Source organism: Corapipo altera, unplaced genomic scaffold, assembly GCF_003945725.1.
Source record: "Corapipo altera isolate COAL_440 unplaced genomic scaffold, ASM394572v1 1b, whole genome shotgun sequence".
Lineage (NCBI taxonomy): Eukaryota > Metazoa > Chordata > Aves > Passeriformes > Pipridae > Corapipo > Corapipo altera.
In genome coordinates this window covers 59,177-82,104 of record NW_020884881.1, presented here as the reverse complement: position 1 = coordinate 82,104, position 22,928 = coordinate 59,177, and the positions used below count along the sequence as shown (strand labels likewise).

The 22,928-nt window shown below is 39.7% G+C and overlaps 1 protein-coding gene across 4 annotated transcripts; it reads right to left on the bottom strand.

The window, feature by feature from the left end:
* Positions 1 to 275: 275 nt before the first annotated feature.
* On the bottom strand, positions 276 to 18,253 carry ING3 (inhibitor of growth family member 3). 4 transcript variants are annotated; one of them, XM_027639887.1, is made up of 12 exons: positions 18,114 to 18,253; positions 17,884 to 17,955; positions 13,574 to 13,674; positions 12,177 to 12,242; positions 9,544 to 9,640; positions 7,352 to 7,423; positions 6,957 to 7,076; positions 4,644 to 4,801; positions 4,128 to 4,318; positions 2,788 to 2,980; positions 1,876 to 1,914; positions 276 to 1,230 (listed from the first exon to the last, which is right to left on the bottom strand). In XM_027639887.1, the coding sequence occupies exons 1-12, from the start codon at positions 18,139 to 18,141 to the stop codon at positions 1,114 to 1,116; spliced, it is 1,254 nt and encodes a 417-aa protein (XP_027495688.1). In that variant the 5' UTR covers positions 18,142 to 18,253; the 3' UTR covers positions 276 to 1,113. The 4 variants fall into 4 exon arrangements, with proteins under 4 accessions (XP_027495688.1, XP_027495689.1, XP_027495691.1 ...); XM_027639888.1 differs by having other exon boundaries at positions 4,644 to 4,702; XM_027639890.1 differs by lacking the exon at positions 18,114 to 18,253 and adding an exon at positions 13,857 to 14,079 and having other exon boundaries at positions 4,644 to 4,702; positions 17,884 to 17,935.
* Positions 18,254 to 22,928: the final 4,675 nt, after the last annotated feature.

Sequence of the window (22,928 nt, the reverse complement as noted above, 5' to 3'; positions counted from 1 at the left end):
CTTCTCTCCCTCTCTTCTCCTCTTCTTCACGGGTCTGGAAAGCTACCACATGAAGGCCACACTCCTCCAGCCTGAAGTAAAATCTTTAATCCAAAGGGAAAGTGTACTTTTTTTAATAGCAGAAAGAAGGAGGAATTAGAAAATAGAAGTAAAAACCCTGTTTCTGTTCAGTGCTGCTGCATGAAACAGCCACAGAAAAACAATAAAAGTAAATTTGTTAGTGAAACCATTTCAGAAACAGACTTTTTTTCTAACAAATGTACAGAAAACATTAATTTGAGGAGTTGAGGTTGTTTTATTTTACACCTAATACAATTCAAATTTAAAGGATTACTTGCACAAAAAAATAAACACATTTGGTATAAAAATTTATTGTCACTTTAACACCTTTTTTTCCTCTTATGGCCCCTGCCTTCTCTGGAGCAGAAACATATAAAGACTAATGGCACAAGTTTGTTTTATTCTACAGCATTTTTTTTGTTTTTACATACTTGAGTACCCTAAAGGACAACAGCCCGCTGTATACAAGAACCATTTTCTTCAGCCTGCTGAATTAAGTTTCATAAAGAACCAAAGCTATAAAGGCATTTTAAAAACATTGTCTCTTTTTTTTCTTTCAGAAGCACTGACTTTTTGCACCATTTATATACATAGTGTTACGTAACAGCTCTTGAGTACAGTACATGCAGCAGAATATATCTCTTGTATATAAAACATACATTTAAAACCTTGACTTATTGGAATTCTTTGAAGATTAAATAATTGTAGAATGCCCAGTGCTTAGAGAAAATGGTTTGATAGTACAAATCTCTGCATATGTTGGCCACTGGAATAATCCAAGGCTCACTGGAATAGTATCTGTAGCACATCAAGGTGCGTAAATAATTTACTTAGAATGTTAAAACACAACTAGCAAAACCAATAGTTCATGATCTTACAACTGGGGGCTGGAACTAGATGATCTTTACGGTCCTTTCTGTTAAGTCCCAACCATTCTATGACTGCTATGTTAACTCTTCAGTGGTTGCAAGGAGGTGTTGTGAGAGTTCCCCCTCCCCTCCTAAGTCCTCTATAAAACCTTTAGTACACAATTTGTTTTCCAGATGAAGAAACTTATTTATGTCTACTGCCTCTTCTCTTCATTGCAGCTGTACACTGTGGACAGTACCATTTCCCTTTTGGTGCTTCTGTCAGTCCAACACATCCATAGTGGAACCACTCAATAGGACACTATAAAAAGAGAATTAAAGAGATGGTTTGGGATTTGTTTGGTTTGTTTTTTTTCCACAGTGCCTATCACAAATACAATTCTATGAAAATGAAACACGAGTAAAAAGCATAGATTCTGCTTTTCATACAAATCACAGGGAAAAATTACAAGAGATGAAGATCTCAGTCTCTAACATACACTCAATAAACTAAAGAGAGTGATAAGAATTCTAGGACTCATACAGCAAAATAACTATGTTTTGCTTTGAAAGACTTAGTTTGACAATACTAAGTGACACAAAAGTAATCTTATCATGCATTTCTGTTTAAATGTAGTGTCTCAGTAAATACATGATGACATTCAACTGCTCTTTTAAAACTTTTTTATTTGAAGAGGACAACTGTTATTAGCTAAACATAGCTAAACATTCAGAGAAATAAATGGTATTTTGAACTAGGGTTTTTCTGAACCCAGTAAAGGCTGAAGGTTTCTAAAAGAACCTGAACTGTGAGGAGAAATGAGAAGTTTCCTGAAGGGTGGTTCAAAACATATGCACTTTACTCTAAAAAAATCTATTTGAAAACCAACTCTAAAAAAAAGTAACTTCTGCAAACAACAATTACATGCACAAGCCTCTCTTGAACCCTTTGAACTTTGTTACTTACATCTTGGTTATCACAGCCTACCATTTCACCATAGGACACCTAGTAAGAAAAAAAAATTCCATTCTTAATAATTGTATTATTAACTAAAAGCAATTAACATAGGGCTAACATTCAAGTTTTTTTCCTTTAAGGAGTCTGTCCATTAACAGCAGCAACAACATTTTGATTTTAATTCTCACAGGTATCACAGATATCACAGAATATTCTGGAAGGATACTGGAAAGGATCCACGAGAGTCATCTCTCTTAAGGATCCTCTTCACTCTTAAGTGAAGAAGCTGTGTGGACCTTTTGTTTCCCTTGCATACATGACAATTTCAAGCACTTTATTTGAATCAATCAAATATTTTAAAGAGAATTACAGAAATCTATAAACTCTAAAAAAGTCAACTTTCTTAAAAGTGTTTGAAATAAGAACAGGCATTTTAAGTAAGTTTCTCATGTTGTCATTCATTCTCCGGATAGCTTATCTAAAATTAGGTTTTTGTTTGGTTGTTTGGGCTTTTTTAAGTTTATGGGATATTTTGGGTTTTGGTGGGGGTTTTTTTTGTTTGGTTTGTTTGGTTTGTTTGGTGGTTTTTGCTTTCTATGGGGAAGTTGGAGAAAACAGACAAATTCCTTATTAACTTAACATTTTAACTACATTCACTGTGAACCCTTTCCATTTTTAATTTAATTATTTCTGAAGTCTCCACTAACAGATTTTTAAACACTTCAGGTATGTCACATCACTAGAAAACTGACCACTTTTAGCTTGAGTTGATAATATTTGTAGCACCAGTAAGTAAATAAAAACAGATCAGAATTTCAAAGGGTAAACCCACAATGTTTTAAAATTAGCAACCAGAGAAGGAAGTTCAATTACATCAAACCAGCAGTTCTAGTTGTATTTCAGGCTGGAGGCCATCCTTACCTGATTACAAATGCAGTAACGTGGCTCATTTGGATCATAGGTCCAGTCAACCTGGCTATTAGAATCAGACTCTGGTATTACTGCTGTTTGCTGAGACAGTTCTTGTGCTAGTGCAGATGAAGAAGAACATGATGATAGAGAGGAAGAAGAAGAAGATGACGAGGACTGCTGACTTGAGGATTTGTTGTTGTTTCTGAGAAGAGGAAAAACAAAAAGGAAAAAATGGCATACATGATTTAAATTTATTTCCTGCCAAGTGAAAGAATCACTAAACAAGTACTTTGTTAACTCTGAAATACTGCAGTATGTAAATCCCAAAGCATCATTTGCTAACAGATTTCATTCAACCACTTGCAAGCACTGGAATGGGCCCACTGAATGCTCTTTGGAAAAGGAAACGAGTCGTACCAGCTTACAAGTGCAAAATACACTGTTCTAATCAATGGAATTTAACAGCTCTAAACTGTCAAATGGCTTTAATGAATGCTTTTCTGCACAAAATTTTCCATTAACACCCTTGGTGTCAAGTCTCCATAAAAATTATATTACAAATGAAACAGGAATTTACATATAAATAATGTCATACGTCATGTACAACAGGTAACTGTTTTGAAGATGATTGATTCTCTGTTAACCTCCACTCAAGCATCACCAATCACTCCATAGGAATGGTGCCAGAAGAAAAATTTTATGCTTTTGCTTATAGATGAGATCTGACACTAAATCTATGCGTAGATTAAAAATCCTTCTAAAATAGTACTATTAACTGAGCTGTGAACACACATAAATTTGTATGAAGAAAAAAACTCGTGTCAGTTTAAAAGGATGGGCATTTTAAGACAAATTATTTCAAGTACAAGTTGTGACACTGTTGGTTAAAATGTTTTAAAACTTCACTTTAATCAGAAATAAAATTCAGTCCATTTCCTGTCCTAGATGATCAGCCATCAGAAAGTGTTGCATTTATTTGTGATCTGGCATGAAGCAAATCTGCAGATAATTTCAAAACCGTTGCATGGTAATTCCCAACATTTGCTGTTGGGTCAAATCTCTCCAGAACACAAAAAAATGAGGGAAGAACCTTGACTGTATCACAGATGAAAAAGCAAATCAACACATTTCTTTACAAACTTGGAGTGTGTTTGCTTAAATAAAAAGAAGTGAGAGGACTGAAGAACACAGCCCTGAAAAAAAAATGCCCAGCAAGCAATAACTGTCTTCTACTGATCCTCCCTCACAGATATTAAATACAAAGTATTTCTATTATGGCCCATGACTTTTAAGAGAAAGCTTAGCTGCCTTAAAAGCTATAACTGCAGTAAACAAGTAAGAAAACCTACTTGCTTTTTCTGCCACTTCGTGAATCTGTGGTTGATGAACTTAATGTCTGTGTTAACGTAGATGCCAGAGCTGATGATGAATATCCAGCTGAATCTCTGGACAATGAAAATTCTCTCCCAAGCTGAAAATCATTGTTTTTAAATGCTTCATAGCTGGCTTTTAGACTGGATGTTCGTCTTCCCTCCTTCATCTAAAAGGAATACTGGTATTGTATCAGATTACACAGTAAAGCTCTTACATACGACAACTGCTAATTGCTAATTATTTGCACAGGTTCGTTAGTTACCTTGTTAACAAAGTGATGTAGAGTAAGCAGTAAAATGTGTAAGAATATCCCCCAGGAAAAGCCAGAAAACAAGCTGTCCCTTTAGGCAATTTATATAGGATGAAACTGTGGCATATAAACAAAAGCTGAAAGTGATCGTGAGAATTCAGATTTAAAAAAAAATAAAGTCACTAGCCTTTCTTCTTAATCAATAGCAGATGGTAGAGTGACAAGAACATTTTGACATTACCTGTGCCGTGGCTTGCACTGCTTGAGCTGCTGCCATGGTAATTGCACCGGCCCCGGATCCTGAAGATAATGAGCCCAGGTTATATGATGCCAATGGTTGAGAAGAGTTTGTATTGTATGCATTGTTTGAAGAGGATGATGAATTACTGTTTCGACACCCTTGATGAATAGAACACATTTATGAAATTCAAAATGAAACTAAATTCCTTTGCATTTTAAGAAGAGTTATATATGACAACCAGTGAAAGAGTAGGAACTCTATTTATGCATCAGAGCAGTCTAATAATTTTGAAAAAAGGTTTTAAAAGTAATTTGACATAGACAGTATTTGTATAAGGGAAAAAAAAAGAAGCTTGTTCCCTCTCTATGCTCATGTCCAAGGAGTCCTTTTAGAAAGACAGCTCTCACTATCCTACTCAGCTACCAAAGAAAAGATGCAGCTGCTGTATCTGTCGATATTGAAACAATGCTGACTAACCATCAAGAAAGTAAGAATTTGACTGTACACCTATACTGTTTCTGAGGTAAAACTTTACTGATCTTAATTCTAAAAACTACAAATCACAGTTTTAATGCAACACAGATTTCCATGGCCATCTACAGAATGACAGCTGCTCATAGTTACATTTTATTTGCAACTTCATGTGAAGATCCTTCAAAAGAAAAGTGAAATAGGTATGAGGGAGACTACTTAAAACTGATGAACACTGCTAAATTCCAAAACATACAGTAGTTACTTTACTTACATAACCTCTCATAATCTTTTATTTTCAGAAAAGAAACTAAGAAATGCCTAAATTTTGAAAATGGGCAGAAAGTTGTGGGGGTTTTTTTATTCACCAAACAGGCTTCTTGCCTCTTTTGACATAGACAATACATGAAAGAATTTTATTTTATTGTAGCCAAATCCCATGTCAGACCAACACTTTAAAAAAAAGAGGTGTGAAAATTCTTTTCCCTTACTTTGGAAATTGTTCCATGCATTTCTTTTTTGCAAAGCAGTAATGCATTGATCTCTTATATTTCTACTACAGGCTGAATGAAATCGTACTGTTATCTTCTTTGAAGCAGTGTAAATAAAAAGGAACAGCCAACATACAGCTGTTAAATGACAACAAAACTGACCTGCTTCATGGACAACACAGATGAGTAACAATGCCTACAGTATCTCACGTTTCAAGTGACTGAAAATCCCAGAGGAAAGGGTATGAGCCTCTGATTGAAAACTGGCTGAATGGTAGATCCCAGAGGGTCATTATCGATGGCACAGGGTCTAATTGAAGGTCTATCATTAGTGGTGTCCCCCAAGGTTCAATACTGGGCCCGGTACTGTATAACTTATTTATCCATGACTTGGATGAGGGGGCAGATTCCTCTTTAGCAAGTTCGCTGATGACACAAAGCCAGGCAGAGTGGCCAATATCCTACAGTTCTGTGCAGCCCTTCAAAAGGACTTCGACAGGTTGGAGAGATAAGCAGAGAAGAACCTTTTGAAATTCAACAGAGGGAAGTGCAGGGTCCTGCACCTGGGGAGGAATAACCCCCTACACCAGTACAGGCTGGGGTCAACCTGCTGCTCCGTGGAGAAGGACCTGGGGGTCCTGGAGGACAACAAGCTGTCCATGAGCCAGCAGTGTGCCCCTGTGGCCAAGAACCTGGAAGCTTCTTAGGAAGACCATTGCCAGCAGGTCAAGGGAGGTGATCCTGCCCCTCTGCTCAGCCCTAGTGAGGCCACACTGGGAGTGCTGTGCCCAGTTCTGGGCTCCTTGATACAAGAGACAAGGAGCTCCTGGAGCAGGTCCAGCAGAGGGCTATGAAGATGATTAAGGGACTGGAGAATCTCTCTTATGAGGAAAGGCTGAGAGAATTGGGCCTGTTCAGTCTCAAGAAGAGACAACTGAGAGGGGACCTCAACAATGTATATAAGTATCTGAAGAAAGAGTGTCAAGAGGATGAAGCCAGGTTCTTCTGGGTGGTGCCAAGCAATATGACAAGAGGTGACAGGGAGAAACTGATGCCCAGGAAGTTCCACTGGAGTATAAGGATGGACTTGTTTACTGTGTAGGTGTCCAAGCACTGGAACAGATTGCCCAGAGAGGTTGTAGAGTTTCCTCACTGAAGAAATCTCTGAACTGTCTGGACACAATCCTGTGCAATGTGATCTGGGATGACACTGTTTGGAGCAGGTAGGTTAAAACAGATGACCCACTAGGGTCCCTTCCAACCGTACCCATTCTGTGATTTCAAAAGACTAATTCAAAAGTTTCTCTTCTTTTAATTTAAAACCAATGAAAGGAAAGACAATTAGGATTACCTGGTGTATTTTCTTTAGAAGCATCTGAAGTCAGGGTAGATAGAAGAGCTTCAGATTTAAACTTCTTTTCAGGAACATGATCTGTTGTACTGTGGTGAGAAGATGGATTGTGTTTCCTTTCTAAATTAAACAAATGGAGGAAATTTAAATGTATTCAGCTTGAAAGTCAAACTAAAAAACCAGCACTTTCAACTAATTTCCACTAGCAAAACCTTACTATTTCATTCTTGCACTTCTTCTTAACAGACTAAATTATTATCATTTATTATGCTTTTTTTCCCCTGAAATGTCTGGAAGAAAAAAAAAATTCAGAATATTTTTTTTCCTAGTACTACTCAAAAAAAAAAAAGGAAACATAAAAAAGTGGCCACTTTTTTAAAGTCTCAAATACTTACTCTCTACTGGAGTATGAGAATGGGCGTGATGGTTATTCACAGGCTGTGATGGTGTATCCAGCTCCAGAGATCCTAAGAAGGGGTGAAAAGGTTAGGAAAATTTCAGAGTTGTCCTTGCCATGCTTTTGATTTTTAGATATTAAGTGAATCTTTATAATATTAATCAAATCACTATGCAGTTATATTTATTTTAATCATAAGAATTTTTGCTAGAGTAGAAACCCTTCCTACAGTACAACCAGAAGCCAGTGAGATTAGTTTTAAAAATTGGTGAATGCCAGTGTTTAACTATTGAAATCAAGGTCAATAAGGAGAACAAAAAACATTGCCCTCAACATGCCACTTATTCAAATGAGTTGCACACAAGTTGGTGATGACTGGAGGATGGCTGCACCAAAACTACTGACAGTCTCCACCAATATGAATTGAAAAATGTAACAGGTCAACTACGTAAACAAGACATTTTGTCCCGCTGAGTCCATCTTGTCAAAATGGAAACAATAGCAATGTATTTCCAGATGATTTAACATTCAACAGGAAGGGCTTCACTACCATTATCCAAATTTTCCTAAAGCTTAAAATAAAAAGAGCAACAAATACAAAGAAAAAAAACCACCTATGAAGTCGGTGAGGCACAAATGCAAGTATACATCTAGGAATAATATTTCTTGTAAGATGAGGCTAAATAATTGCAGCATGGGAGAGACTTTTGAGTATAAATTTCCATTAGCACAATATACAACACTTTGTGCATCAATCTCTGGCAAAAAAAAAATCTGAAGTAGCTGCAATATCTGCTAACTCGTGTTTAGATAGGAGACTATTCAACAAAGCAAATGACATTCACTTTTCAAAATCTGTAGCTTCAACATTTCTTTACTTTTTTCAGTGCTTTCAAAAACCACTGAAATATATGAGTATATGACTAATATATAACTGTATTACAAAAGCTTAAATAAAATTATTCTGGAAGAAGTTCAAAGCATAAGAGCTATTTTGGCTGAGTAAACTTCAATCACATCATCAACAAGCCCAAAGGCTGCCCTCTGGTGGAACCTCAGCTATAAGCATTTATTCTGAAAGTGAAAAAATTTACAGGCTTCTACTTTTAGCTTTATTTAAACAAACAAAGGAAGCCCAAACCCAAGCAAACCTTAAAGATGCCACATGCAGTTTGGTGCTTTTCTATTCTGAGTTCTTGAAATGCTACCTAGCAACCTCTCCAAACACATAGCTCAACAGAAGATAAACAGCCGGGATTTCAACTAAAATAAACTAATCATTTTATGTAGTCGCTAGTTCATTAAAAGCATTCAATTTACAGTTTTCTCTTTGTGCCTGTTATTTGTAATAGCAATTACAAATAAAATATCCCAAAACTCCCAACTCATATGCCAAAGCCACAAAAAGTTCCAAGAAAGAATATTTATTCCCAATATCCTCAAGTGATTTAAGTTACTTTTCACTGTCTTTGGCTATGAGGACAACCACTGCCTCCATAATCACAGTAATTAAATGAACTCAGAAATATATCATAATCACATCCAAACTTGATGTTTAAATGCTGATGCATACAGAAAGGCCAGACTCTTCTGCACCAAGTTGGTCAAAAAAGCTGTCACATTACATTTTTGTCCACATTCTTAACACCAGCATTGCTATATTTGTTCAACATGCAGGTTTCTTACCTAAAATGCTCTTTCTTCACTACACCATTACAAAACAAGCCATTCTCACCCCTTTAAAAAAATAAGTATCTAACTGTATTTGATATTCCACACCTAGAACTAAAATAAACTAAAGACCCTCCGCCATGTGGTGGCAATCAATTCAAGGAAGAAATAGTACACTTGAAACTGGGTAGGTGACAGGCTTATACTGAAGTACTTGTCTGAATACCTCCAGTCATTAAAAACAAGTTGAAAGAATTCTGCATCTGTCAGATACAGTCACCAATTCACAAGTGCAACAGTTGTGTGAAAAAGTTATTCTAATTACTCAGCTGTATTTTGACTTCACTGGTAAAAATTGATGTTGAAACTAAAATTTGAGAATCAGTGATGAAAAGTGGGTTAAAACACAGTTTTAAAACAAATGGGAATTCTGCCTGCCACTAACAAGTGTATGATACTTTAATTTTGCAAATTGACAGAAAGTGTGTCAAGTTCTTAAAGAAAATCATGCATACTTACGTCTCTCTAATATTTCTGTGATTCCAGCATTATCTGCTTCAAGTTCCATTTTAAATTTAGCAAGTTCCTGGTCCAGTTTTCTCAGATGACGATCCACCTGTTTTTCAGACAAACCAACAACAAATAGCATCCAGTTCTGGAACATGAACATCTACATCCTTAATTTCAGACTTGCTAAGTATTTCCCTTCCAGCAATTTTATGCCATGCAGCACTAAGCACATACAGTAACACACAGAAGCATATCTTCTTGGTCACCTCCATTTCCCTCACTCAGCAGAGACACTGGTGTTAACACCAAAACAGCGTAGGCAGTGATCCAACACACTGTCATAAGTGCCTCTTTCAAGAAAAAAGATGAAGAGGACTTGGAGGTGCTGTGGATACGTCAATACAAAGGAGAAGAGAAAGAACAGTTCATGACGTGGGCTTTGGAAGAGGTTGGGCTGCTTTGGGGAAATTGAGTCTTAAGTAAAAGCGTAGAGATTCCTGTGCATTTGAGTAAATCATGACGTGCTCTTGGGTACTAAAAATTAACAAAAAAACCCCTGAACTCACTATAGTGAAAAGAAACACTATGTTGCAAATGCTTTCTACGTCTGCAGCCATCCAGCAAAATACATCTGTCTCTGTTAAAAACTGAACAGGTTTTTCCAGCTAACCAAAAGAGAGGATATAAGAGCTGACTTCTGGAACAAACTTTTGGTGCTGCTGTGAAACTAAAGCAGTTGTTTTATGTCTACTACATTTGAGTGCAGTATGACTTGCACGGTCTAAGAAAATGCAAAGTAAATATACTTAAACTTCAAAACCCACATGCCACTATTCTCTGGGCCCGGCCATCCAGCCAGTTTTTTACCCAGCCAATAGTGCACCTGTCCAAGCCAGGAACAGCCAGTTTCCCCAGAAGAATGTTGTAGGAAACAGTGTTAAAGGGTTTATTAAAGTCCAGAGAGACAGCCTTTCCCTCATCTGCCAATCAGGTCACTTTGTCAAACGAGGAGATCAGGTCATTCAAGTAGGACCTGCCTTTCCTAAACCCATACTGTCTGGACCAGATCCCCCTGGCTGTCCAGCTTGTGCTGCAGGATGGCTCTCAAGATGATCTGCTGTTGCAGTCCAACAGAAAAGGAAGTGCTAGGATTAAACAGGAAACCTTGGGCCACAGGGGCTGGAAAAAAACATCATCTAAGAGACCAGACAAGATCCATTGACATTCACTTCGTGTGGATTGTCTTGATCTCCCCCAGCAGGAAGCAGAGAGACTTTGCATGATGCTATCAGATATCTCATTGTTTTCTCCCTCCCTGTGTAAATCCTTATTTCGGGAAAAGCTGACCACCCTTCCCCAGTATAATCTTGCTTACTGGAAATATCAAATCCTTTTTCCCCCAAATGTAAATACTGGATCCAAAAAATGTAAATCCATTTTTCCCCTTATGTCACCCCTGTTACTGGAAATGCTAATAGATTGTGGAAACCCCTGTTTGGAATAACCCTGCCTCCTCATTAGCATGTTAAGCCCCCAAGACCCTTAAACAGCATTCGCATGTTCAATAAATCACTCCAGTTTTTGCCCCCATAGTTGGGATCGTGACAGCTTTATTAGACCCTTACAATCTGCTCCATGACCTTCCCCAGCACTGAAGTCAGGCTGACAGGCCTGTACTTTCCCGGATCCTTTTTCCGACCCTTCTTGTAGATGTGCATCACATTTGCTAATTTCCAATCATGTGGAACCTCTGCGAAATGAATGGAAGTGGCTCAGTGAGCTCTTCCACCAGCTCCCTCAGTGCCCTTGGGTGGATCCCATCAGGGCTATAGACTTTTGTTTGTCTAAGTGGCATAGCAGGTCACTGACCATTTCCCTTGGATTATGGGGACTTCATTCTGCTCCCCAGGTCAGGGGGCTGGTTACCCTGAGAACAACTGGTCTTGTTATTAAAGACTGAGGCAAAGAAGGCATTAAGTACCTTGCACCCAGTAAAGGGTGGAGATTTTTCTCAGCCCTCCTTTTGTTGCTGATATATTTATAAAATATTTTTTATTGTCTTTTGTAGCAGTAACCAGTTTTACGTTCTACTTGGGCTCTGGCCCTTCTAATTTTCTCCCTGCATATACTCACAATATCCTCGTAGCCCTCCCAAGCTGCCTGCCCCTTCTTCCAAAGATGACACACTCTCTTCTTTCCCCCTAAGTTAAAGCTATTGCTCTCTATTTAGCCCAGCAAGCATTCTTTCCCACTGGCTTCGTTTTTGGCACATGGGGACAGCCTGCTCCCGTATGTTTAAGATTTCCTTACTGAACAATGTCCAGACTTCCTGGACTCCTTTGCCCTAAAGACTGCATCCTGAAGGACTCTTTCAACCAGTTTCCTAAGTAGGCCATAGCTGTGCATTAAAACCTTACAATTTCTAATCTTATTTCTTTGTTTTGTATTTAAGTTACACTTACTACCAAAATAACAAAATTCTTAAAAGTCAATAAAATATTAAATGTTTCTTTTACCAGCAAAATATCTGTATGTAGATGACAGAGAAGTACAGGGAGCACAGCTGTAATGCTTATCAAAATTCTTAGAACTCCTTAGGGCATAAATTTAGGTAATTCACCACAAGTCTTGTGTCCACTTACCAGATCATATATTTGATTAGCCAGTTGCACTTTTTCATCTGCATCTTCCAAAGCCTTATAATAATCCTATTAAAGAGAATTTTTTTTAAATTATGAACATAACTAAATTAATTTCCACTATTAATTTTAAGCTATTGTTATCAGACAAAAAATATAAGCTAAAAGGAGAAATTCAAGTCAGTTTTGAGAAAGCCTGTGAAACTTTACTGTAAACAACAATCAGCTAAATTTTAAATGAGAGATATAATATATACCAATTTATTGTCTGGGCCTTAGAACAAGCAAACTGCAAGAAATGTTACAAGAAAAGAAACAATCCTGGATTTATTTTATGTTACACAGCATAAAGTTATGGACTCAAAATGAGATTACGTCTTTTACTTCCTACAGATCTTTAGGACCATGGCAGATCCAACTGCTCTTCAAAAAGATGCTGAACAGTACTGTGCAGGGAGGCCCTTCCAACACTGCAGTTAAATAGAAACAATGTTGTATGTATCTTAAATTATTTTAAAATAAATTTCTATAACTCGGAAGTGTAACTTGAATGAAGCAATCCAATTTAAAAATCTGCTCTAACCAATGAAAATTCACTGACAAAACATTTTTTTAAAAAATATGTTTTCACGTTTTTACGTTAGATTTAAACAGCTTTTACTGCCTTTTAATTCTCAATTTCCAGTGAACAGCATCTTGCTTAGACTAAAACTACTTGAAATTTTGGTTCAACTAAAGTCAAAAGCAAATTTTCATTTACTCTAGGGAAGTTAGAGCTTTGACTTTTTCTTTTTTAAAATACAGAAATCTATTTGCATTAATTAAAGAAGTAAACAACCAAATAAGAGGCTGAAGTAGCCAGTGTAAGAAACTACAGAGGATTTTCTCCCAACCAAATGATGGACTACACTGCAAAAAATACCACCACCAATGCCCAAGTACTGAAAGATAGAACACATCCATCTTCTTACTCCTCCCTCCCTTAAGCTACATATACCATATATATAACATATAAAAGGACAGAGGCAGAATTACAGGAAATGTTAAATCTAGCTTGAAAATTATCCTCTAAAAGAAAGCCAATTAACTTACAAAACTTCATGTCACACAAGGAGAAACAAAAAATCTGAGCTGAAAATTTAGTACCTGGTTTCCTCACCATTTCAGGATCATATTTTTTAAATTGCTAGCAAATACTGGGTAAAACTTGAGAGAAATGCTTGATCAAAGAAACCTTTCAGTCACTTTTCTCCTCCGAGGTAGTTCTATCCATCTCTATGGAAGCCCAAGGGAAGGCATAGTTCTGAACACTTATGTCTCCATCTATCATAAGCTATTTTTTCCTAAGGTTATCTTAATTTGCAAAAGAAAAATGTTACCCACTCCTGTGATATCCTTACTTTTTTGATTGATGTCATTTGTTCTTCTCTCCATTCAGGTTTGTTTTTCTTTGCGTTCATAAAAAATTCATTTACCCTCTGCTCAAGCTGATCCATTGCATCTGTAGCACAGGAAAAGATTAAGACAAATATTATCTTCTCATGTACATAAACATTAGGAAATAATGGGAGACTTTTTTTCTCAAACAAAGTTGACAGGACTGAGGTGCAAACTATTAGAGAGGAAAAAAAAGAAAAAACCAAAACAACCAAGCGACAGTGGACAGCGGAGGGAATTATTTACCTTCATTTCCAAGAAGCAGAATTGCATTCTGGTAGGATTCTCAGCAAGGTTCTTGTGCTCTCCAGCATGGGACAGGCAGGACTCCAAGTTCTAAAGGTTTTTTGTCCCTAAGAGCAGTGGTAGTGACTTAAAGCACGACCCAAACTCCTCACCCAGGGCTCTAGATTGCTGACTTTGGAACATTCTAGCCAGTTACAAACTGAGCAGGAAACAAAATATTCTCCTAAGAGAAACAGTCAAATACAAAACCAAATAATTGAAAAAAATTAGTGCCTCAAAAAGGTAGAGCAACTGAAGAGTAAAGCCACTGCCTTTAAATCAAGGCCCTCTCCATTGTATGCTAGGAAGGGTAAGGGCAAAGCACAAGTTATTCCCCCATCCCCACAGGGGTAAATCAGTGACGAAATACTATTTGGACAGAATTCTCACTTACATGAAGTTTAGAAATATTGTAAGGGAAAAAAATAAAACCACCAATTTTCTAACATTAACTATCTCTAGAAAGGAAAATGTCAACTACAAGGGGGTTTTTTTGTTGTTTATCAAGACAGTAACAAGGATTCCCTTCCCTCTCCCTTCACGCTTCTCCCACTGAGTTTACTACTTCAACAGTTGTGCACACAACAGCTTGCACATTTCCAAAAATGTACAGCTGCCTCAGTCAAACCTGCTTTGACAGCCTTGCTAGTGTCAGGGTAATGACAATACTGATTTTTTTTTCACAGCACTCTCAGCAACGCTGCCCGGACAGCAGTTTCAAATTAAATGTGACAACCCACAAACTACCTAGACTTCAGGTTCTGGATGTAAAACAGCTAAAAAACTTTCCAGAAACCACCATCAAAACTGAATTACACGATGGGCATCATCTCTTGCCAAAAAAAAGATGAAAGTGAATTATCTAGTTCAAGAAGCTCATGAATGACAGTATGACTAACTCTTAAAACCCAACAGAGGCCAAAGGTCTTTTCACCCTATGAAAATTCACAGTTAAAACTATTTATGTAAATAACCAAAAATCAATTATACTAAATGATCAAAAACATTCATCAATTTTCCCTATGCTGGGAACATCCAGCACAAAAACCAACAGGAACCTAACAACTCTCACCATTAATCCCAAGCCATAACAGTTGTGACACAGGCTCACATCAACTTTGTTTAGACACAGACAAACAAAGCATTCACAGTTTTGGTGTAATACAGGCTAAAGATGGGAGAATCTGTACAATGAGCATTTTCCACTTGCACCATGTTATCCAGGGAGAAAGTTAAGAAGCCTGAAAAGCAATCAAGAAGCACACACTTTATGTGGAGGCTTCTAAAATGACTTTTGCCCCAATGACAACAATTCGGTCCATAAAGCCAACAAACTAAATGTTCTACCTTCTATCCCAGAGCCCATACACCTTAGGTGATAATTATTCTAAGAGCTCCATAGACAAGAAATGACAAAAAAAAAATCTTTCCTCTTCACTTTTTATTGAGGACACGTTATCAGTCTGTGTGAAACTGCATAAGGGAAAACTTCCAGAGAAATTTGGTTTCTCCTAAAAGGGCAGAAACGGCAAAGGGAAGTGAAGGTGAGATCTACCAAATTATATGAAAAGTTCTCTCTGTTACACTCAAGTTCATCCACCTTTTCTTCCTCCCAACCTTTTTAATCCAACTGTGATACTATATTCTGAGATACTAATTTCTTATATCAGATTTCTCAAGGGAGTTACCAGAAAATCTATTAGAAGAGAGGCTTTTTTTCAGAGTTTTATGTTTTACCATAAAGGCCTGATAATCCATGACTTGACCTTAAACAGAGAAACATATTTTATGCTTCATGTAGAGCTCAGTTAAAGCTCAAGAGTCAAGTCACAACTGCGATGACCTTTGCTTTTCCCACAGCAGTCTTATCAGAACATACAGAAGGTACATCTGGTTCGTTATTTCTTCCAACAACAGCAGCACCTGCCCCATTAGGAGTCCAAGTGGTCTAAACAGGACAGAACATAAAGTCAACACTGACTCTAAAACAGAGCAGCACAGGTGTCTCTGAATTACAACTCCTGTGGATTTCTGGGACAGCATCACTCATCAAACTACTGTTTTCAAGTACTTTCAAGACCCTGAATCTTCACAGCAAGTCACTGTATCACAGCATGAGAACAACCTCCAGGTTTGCATGTAGGGCTCACCGGGCAGTTTGGCAACTGATGTTAGAGATGCTACTCCAGAAATTTTGTAAATGTCTTTGGATGCTCTGTCACTCACTGTGTAAAAATAACAGAAGTACCAAGGTCTGAGAGAATTTTTCTCTGTGCCCAAGGTTGGTCCTAGTATACAGTGTTCAGTGTCATTTGCTATTTCCACCAATACAATATGGAGTGTTATTTGTAATTTCCAGTTAAAGAAGAGGAAATGACACTCCTGCAACCTTGGCAATGCTAGCTGGCTCAATTCTGAAACACACTTAAAAAAACCCCTATGAGCTTCTTTGCCTCTCTATGGAACAAAAGTAAAATTTGTGAACTTATTTCAAACTACCTAAGTCAGTGAGCTTCTCACCCCCTCTCCAGGTGCTCCCTGGTGATAGTGACTTCAGAGGGATTTTCTCCCATAAGGAGCCATGACTGTTCCCACAACTTTAAGCAGTGAACCCAAGACAGCACTTGGGTCATAAAATACCAAAAAAATCTATAGCCACTTCTATGTGTGTCAGCAGGATCTGTTAAACAGACCTGCTGGGTCTACCAAAGTAAATATCCAAGGAAAAGCCTAAGACTGCACTTTATAGGTTAAACTACAGTTTTCAAGAACTGTTCCCACTTAGTGCTGCATTATGTATTCCTATAGAGCATTCCCTTGTTATTTCAAACTTTGCTCTTTCTCTCATTCCTCTTTACAATAGCCCAACCCTTCTATATTGACGATTCCTCACATCTCTTGTGCAATAACAGCTTCATTAACGAAGACCTTTGGATCACAGTTACAAATAACCATATTAACTGTCTGTTAAATGACCACAACAGCTAATTAGATATTAAAGGACATCTAAGTTCCAGATGAGATTGCATTAGAAAGGATGGAAGGCCAGTGCATCCTGAAAACAGCATAAAGCAGTGTATTACATCAGGATATAAGCAGAGATATAAAGTGATCTAAAAGAAACCTAAAATATATTTGTAGAAAACCCAAAGTACAAATAATATACTTTTTATATGTATATATGTATTTATATACACTACATTATATATATTTATACTCAATATGTTATTATATTAAATATATATTCATCTAAAATGTAACTTGTATAAAACCTAAAGTATACTTATAAAGTATATTTGGTTATGTGTCAGCTCGGGCACGAGAGGCAGAACAAAGAGCACTTTCACATGTGCTATTTTAAGGGAGCTGGCTGGAAAGTTTCAGGGACAGCACGCCGCTGCCTGCTGAAGGAGCGGGACACAACTCATCTTCCAAACCACCATCACTGCTCTTAGGGATCAAAAATCTAAAGAGTTTGGGACGTGCCACCGAAAATGCCTTAGCGAGCAGCTCAACCCCAAGAGCTCCGCTCCAGCGAGACCTTCCCCGTGCCGAGGCCCGGCGGCGGGTGTGGGTCGGGGCGGGCCCGGCTCTGTCGCGACAGCGCCGGGGGCGCGCGCCCCGCCCCTCGCAGCGCCCCGGCGGCTCCGCAGCGCCGCCTCCCGCGGCTCCGCAGCGCCCGCGGGACACAACGAGAGCGCCCGGCAGAGCCGGGACGCCAGCCGTGCCAGAGCGGCCGGAGAGCCGGGGCGAGGGGCGGGCAGGGGGGCGACACCGCCCCGGGGCAGGCGGGGGGCGGCGGCGGGGAGCGAGTGGCTCTGCCGGCACGGGCCGGAGCGGCGCCGCTTCGCCTCCTTCCTTCCCCGCTCGGCCTTCCCGTTCCTCCCGCCCTGCGGCGGGGGCGCGGCGGTGGGGCCGAAGCCCGCGGGGCGGAGCGGGGCGGGCGCGGAGGGGGCGGGCGGAGGCGGCAGGGGCGGGACTCACGTACTCTGCACCTGCAGGTCCATCTCGCGCATCTCGGTGAACCTGTCGCGCAGATCCATGGGAAGCTGCTCGATCACTGCGGGGACACGGGGGAGCGGGAGAGAGGGGGGGGAGCCAGTCAGTCACTCGCCGCCGTGGGGGAGGGGGAGCGCCGCCTCCTCGCCGCGGCTCCCCCCGGCTCCCCCGCACCTGCCGTGCCCGGCCGCCCGGCGTCCCCGCCGCGCACACACTCACTCTCCAGATAGTCCTCCAGGTACAGCATGGCGGCGGCCGGGCCCGCGCCCAGGGGCTGATCGAGAGCGGGGGCTCGTCCCTTCCAATATGGCGCCGCCGCCAACAACACCCGCGCCTCGACTCAGCGAAAACAACATTGGCGGCGGACGGCGCTCGCAGCCACCGCGCTGCGATTGGCTGCCCGCGGCACTGACGCACGGCGCGGCCGGCGCGCCGGCCCGCGGCCTCACGGGAAGTGTAGTGTGTATGCGGGGAGGCGGCGTGTCCCGCCATGCCGCGTCCTCCCGGCCGGTCCGCCGCCCTGGGGGCATTCCCGTGGTCTCTGCGGGCATTCCGGCCCTGCAGGGGCCGCGGGATTGGAAAGGGAAAACTTGCAGCTTCTTGACCAGACTTGGGGCTTTTGTTTGTTTATAAGTTGTTGTTTTAAATGCTGGCAGCCGGCAGTAGTGCATAAAAAGCATAAGAAATGTCAAAACTAATGAAATCGCTCCAATCTGTCTTCTCATGAGTGGCCTAAGGTAAAAGAGCTGCTCAGTTCAGCACAGGTCACAGGCAGTGACCACCTTACCACAGCAGAAATTTAGCATGGGCTTTAGTGTTGCTGTTCAGAGTGCAAAAAAATAATTAGCTGGTAGCATTTATTGCAATCCAGTTAAAACAATTCTTGCAGTAATTTAAGTGTTTGTAGCTGAGGTTTTTCACGCCGTTTCTATCCCCCAAATAGTTTATTTCATCACTGTTTTATTTGCTGATATTTATTGCTCTAATCATGGACTGGTGTATTTATCCAGATTGGGTTTTTGACTGAGGAAAGGAATTTTTGGGGCTCGCATGATGTCAGGTGTAGGTAAAGAAGCATAAGAACTGTTGTAGCAGATCAGGCTTGTTTTCCACCACACTTTTTTGTCTTCTCTTCATATTCTCATCTGCACCATACACATCCAAGCAAGGAGAGAAAGTGGATGTTTCAGCCATATCTGAGTAAAAAACTTTAATGGGATGTTTTTGAGGGTCAAGACCAAGGGAACATGACATTATTTTTATCATGCGTTAAGTTCATACATCGTGAGTAGTTAGCTGAAGATGACTGAATTTTGGAAATTGAAGCATAAATTTTGTATGTAGTCTGTATATAGACTCATGGTAGCAATGTGTTGAATACATAGGGTATAGCTAAACGTTTTTAATTCTTCTGTCATTAAAGATGGAGGGGGGAAAAGGTATAATAATAACTTCTCAACTTTGCGAAAAAAGTGCTGTGCCAAAGTGGTCACTTTCCATGCTCACTCCATCATTAGCCATGTAGTCTGTACTGCCAAACCATAAATATCAACCAGTTCAATATATACAAATGAACAGATTTTATATGGTCATTGAGCTCAATTAGCCTTAGTTGAAATAATCTGTACATGATTGCTTATGCAGATCACTTTGGTGTACAGCTTCTGACACAATGGAGTAGGAATTACAGTATTTTTGAAGTTTTGTGTGAAAAATTGCTTGACCCGATTATGGTATGTAGAAGACAATACTGACCGTTCCTGGGAAGATAAATGCCTGTATGAGAAATAAAAATACGGGTTTCTTTATAAATAGGCGTATTGTGAAGTTGTAAGATATCCAAATTCCAAGAACTGAACTTGGGTATCAGGGTCTCTTTTGGCGGGATAAGGGAAATGAGAAAATTCTTAAAAATCAAATCTTTTAAGGCCATTTTGTACATGAGGTTCCTTTTCTCTTTGGGCTAAGAACAAAGGAAGATGCATCACCTTTGACAGGAAATGGCTTGCAGCCAATTGGGAAAAGGGAAAGCCCCTTTTCAGAGAAAAGAAACCTTTTTAGGTAAAAAAGAATACATTGAAACTTAGAAGGGTGGGATTTTGAAAACTATAAACTGTATAAGTTGTACGCCCACAGGGTCTTTTCTCCCCGAAAAACTTGGTGAGAGAAGGACCCGGCACACTGAATAAATTCTTTGTTTCTTTGTTCCCTGAATTATACTGTCTTTCTAAATTTAGAAGAGGAATTTTTCCCACACCTGCACTTTTATTGAAGTGAAAGGGTTTGATGCAGCAAGAGAGCTTAGCCCATACAAAGTAGTGACATCATTAGGAGAAAAGCTAGGTGAATTTAGGGGAGATCTGAATTGATGGGGTCACCTTCTTTTATGCTAAGTCATGGGTTTAATGTTTTCTAAAGAAAAAAAAATCATAGACATGTTTGGGAGTAGATTTCATGGAGCAGAAGTTTAAGAGAACCATATTGTACACAAAGATACCACTGTTAGAACCACAACTGAAATACAGTCCTTAGCATTTGCTTCATGACCAAAATCCCAAGACAACACAGACATTGGGACCTTGTGACTTATACTGTGCTCCAGTTTGCAAGGCTGTGTTTGACACATTGTCATCTTTGCAAGCTTGGGAATAGCCAGCAAAATTCTCATTGGGGGCTACTGTGCACAGGTATTTTCATCTGTTTTCTGTGGGTTGTGTCCAGACCAAGCAACCCAAGAAACATAGCTCTTGGGGCTGTGTCTCAGTCATTCCCATTAGCAATGGCATGTGCCCTGTCTGTATTGCTAAAAAGGCAAAATGAAACTCAGGTATGCCAACAGAATGACAAAGTACTTGTGGGGCTGGCTGCTGTCTTCAATGTATGTTTTGTGGTTTACTGGAATGTGAGAGAGTTTTATAAAAATAGAGACCTGCTTCAGAAACTGTTCATTGTAGTGCTGTACAGAAGGGAATGGGAGGGGATTATGGAGTAGAATAGAAATGAAAATACAATTCAACTTTGTTCAGTATTTATTTAAAAGAAAATAGGAACTTGTTTATTTACCTGTAGTCCTCTTCAGTATTTTTTTTGACAAATGGAGAAACTTACATTTTTCATTTCTGCAAATGTTAACTCGTATAGTGAAATGAGTAGCCACCCCAACTTCAGTGGGATTGCTTGTGTAAATGGTGCTTATCATGACCAATGGCACTGAGTTTAAACTGACATTTAAGAAGCGATAAGCCACTCAGACCATAAAAAAGAAACTGTTTTTACAATGGGAAACTTCCTGTTGTGTATAAATGCAAAGAATTAACTCCATTGATTAACTCAGCTTTTAGAACAGCCTCACTAGAACAGCTCCTGATAAGGAAACATGTATTAGACTGTTTATTGGAATGCAAATACAGTGAAAAGGAACTAAATGCCAACTGTGAACTCAAGGTAAAAAGAAATTCAATTTGTGAATTACAGTCAACATTGCTCAAAAAACTTCTGTGCATCAACAGAGCTGCTTAGCACAGGAAAGGAATGGAAGCCACAGGAGCTGCTGTTTTCTCCTGTTTATATAATGTTATTAATGTTGATGGCATTTCTCCAGCAAATGTTTCACATAAATCATGTTTCATCACTGTGGCAGAGTGATGGCATAAAGGAATATTATAGTTGCCATGTGATCTACCTAAAGCTAATTGCTTGCATAGGTTTCATTAGTTTTCAGCTGACAGGAAAAAACCTGATTAAAAACATGGATTTATGTTCTGATATACACTTCTCAGATGGGGTTAAGACTTTCAAATTTTCTCCCTTGCTTCTGCTCTTACCCATTCCAGATCTCTGTAGTGTCCTTTTTCATTGTTCTGATTTCTTCAATATCTTCCCACGTGTGGGGTTGTTTGACATGTCTAACTCCTTCATTTCCATCATTGCATTTCACCTGCTGTCTATCTCATGGTCCCTCCCTTTCCTTGTTCCTTCCTAATCCATTCTGTCTTCTAAGCTGTATGATTGCTGGAGCTTTCTGTACCCATTTAGGACCATCACAGTTACATATTTACTTCAGTACTCTGATTTTTAACTCTTGTCTAATACAGTATTACTGGACCTCCAGTCCTTATGTTTTGTTTCTTCGTTTTCAAGGAGGACCTGTTTGAAATGCTTTGATTTGAAAAAATCAGAAAAGACCTACCTAGCCCATTCCTAGATTGATATTTCAGGTTTCAGCTACTGCTGGTAGGTTCCTGTGCTTTGGTTTCTCATGAAGGAGCCTCGCTGCCCATGGCACACATAGATTGTGATGTTTCTGAGGGCTAAACTGCTGTCACAGAACTTCGACACAGAGTGACAGCTAAGCGGCATCCACGGGGTGCAGCAGAGCCTACATACAACTGCAAGCCTGGGTAGCTCCTAAACTACTAGAAACTGAGCAGTTTGCTTTTCTTTGGCACCTGCTTATGCTGCACCAGAGCAGTCCTGCCTGGTGGGCCAGAATCCATTCACCACGGTACTGCTGTGAGCATGTGTTGTGGATCACAGCATTCCTAGCAGTTTTGTCTGCCAGTGTCAGTGTCAGGCTTGCTGATCTCACATGCTTTCAACTATTTTATTGTAATTCCTCCTCACTTCCTGTTTATTGCCTGCTATTTTTCTCCTGTTTTGGCCGGTTTTCCATTCTTTTCAGTCCTCCCAGTTTCGCAGTCCAGCTGTCCCTCCCAGCTGTCATGGACCCCACCATCTTCCAAATTCTACCCCTTCTGCTGGTGCAGGGGCATCACCCACAGCATCACTCTCCCTCTGCAGGAAATAACAATCATTCCTGCTGTACTACACACCATGGCTGTTGGAGGACTTTAGTTAAATCACTGAATTGTCTTGGGACTGAGCACCATGTAAGGGTTACAGCATGATAGTATTTTTTCTGGGCAATCAACTTGATGTAATGGGAAACTCCATCCAAAGCTGGATCCTAGGAAAAAGCTGGGTCAGAGTATCAAGTACATAATGTTACCCTTGTCTAGCGCAGCACTATGCAGA

Bases quoted from the DNA above. Each gene is read 5' to 3' on its own strand.
- ING3 (XM_027639887.1), bottom strand. From the start codon at position 18,141: ATGCTGTACCTGGAGGACTATCTGGAGA. The intron at 7,424-9,543 runs GTAAGTATGCAT...ACCCCTTCTTAG, and splicing joins CACAGAAATATTAGAGAGAC to GATCTCTGGAGCTGGATACA. The intron at 1,231-1,875 runs GTAAGTAACAAA...CTCTTTTTATAG, and splicing joins TAGGCTGTGATAACCAAGAT to TGTCCTATTGAGTGGTTCCA.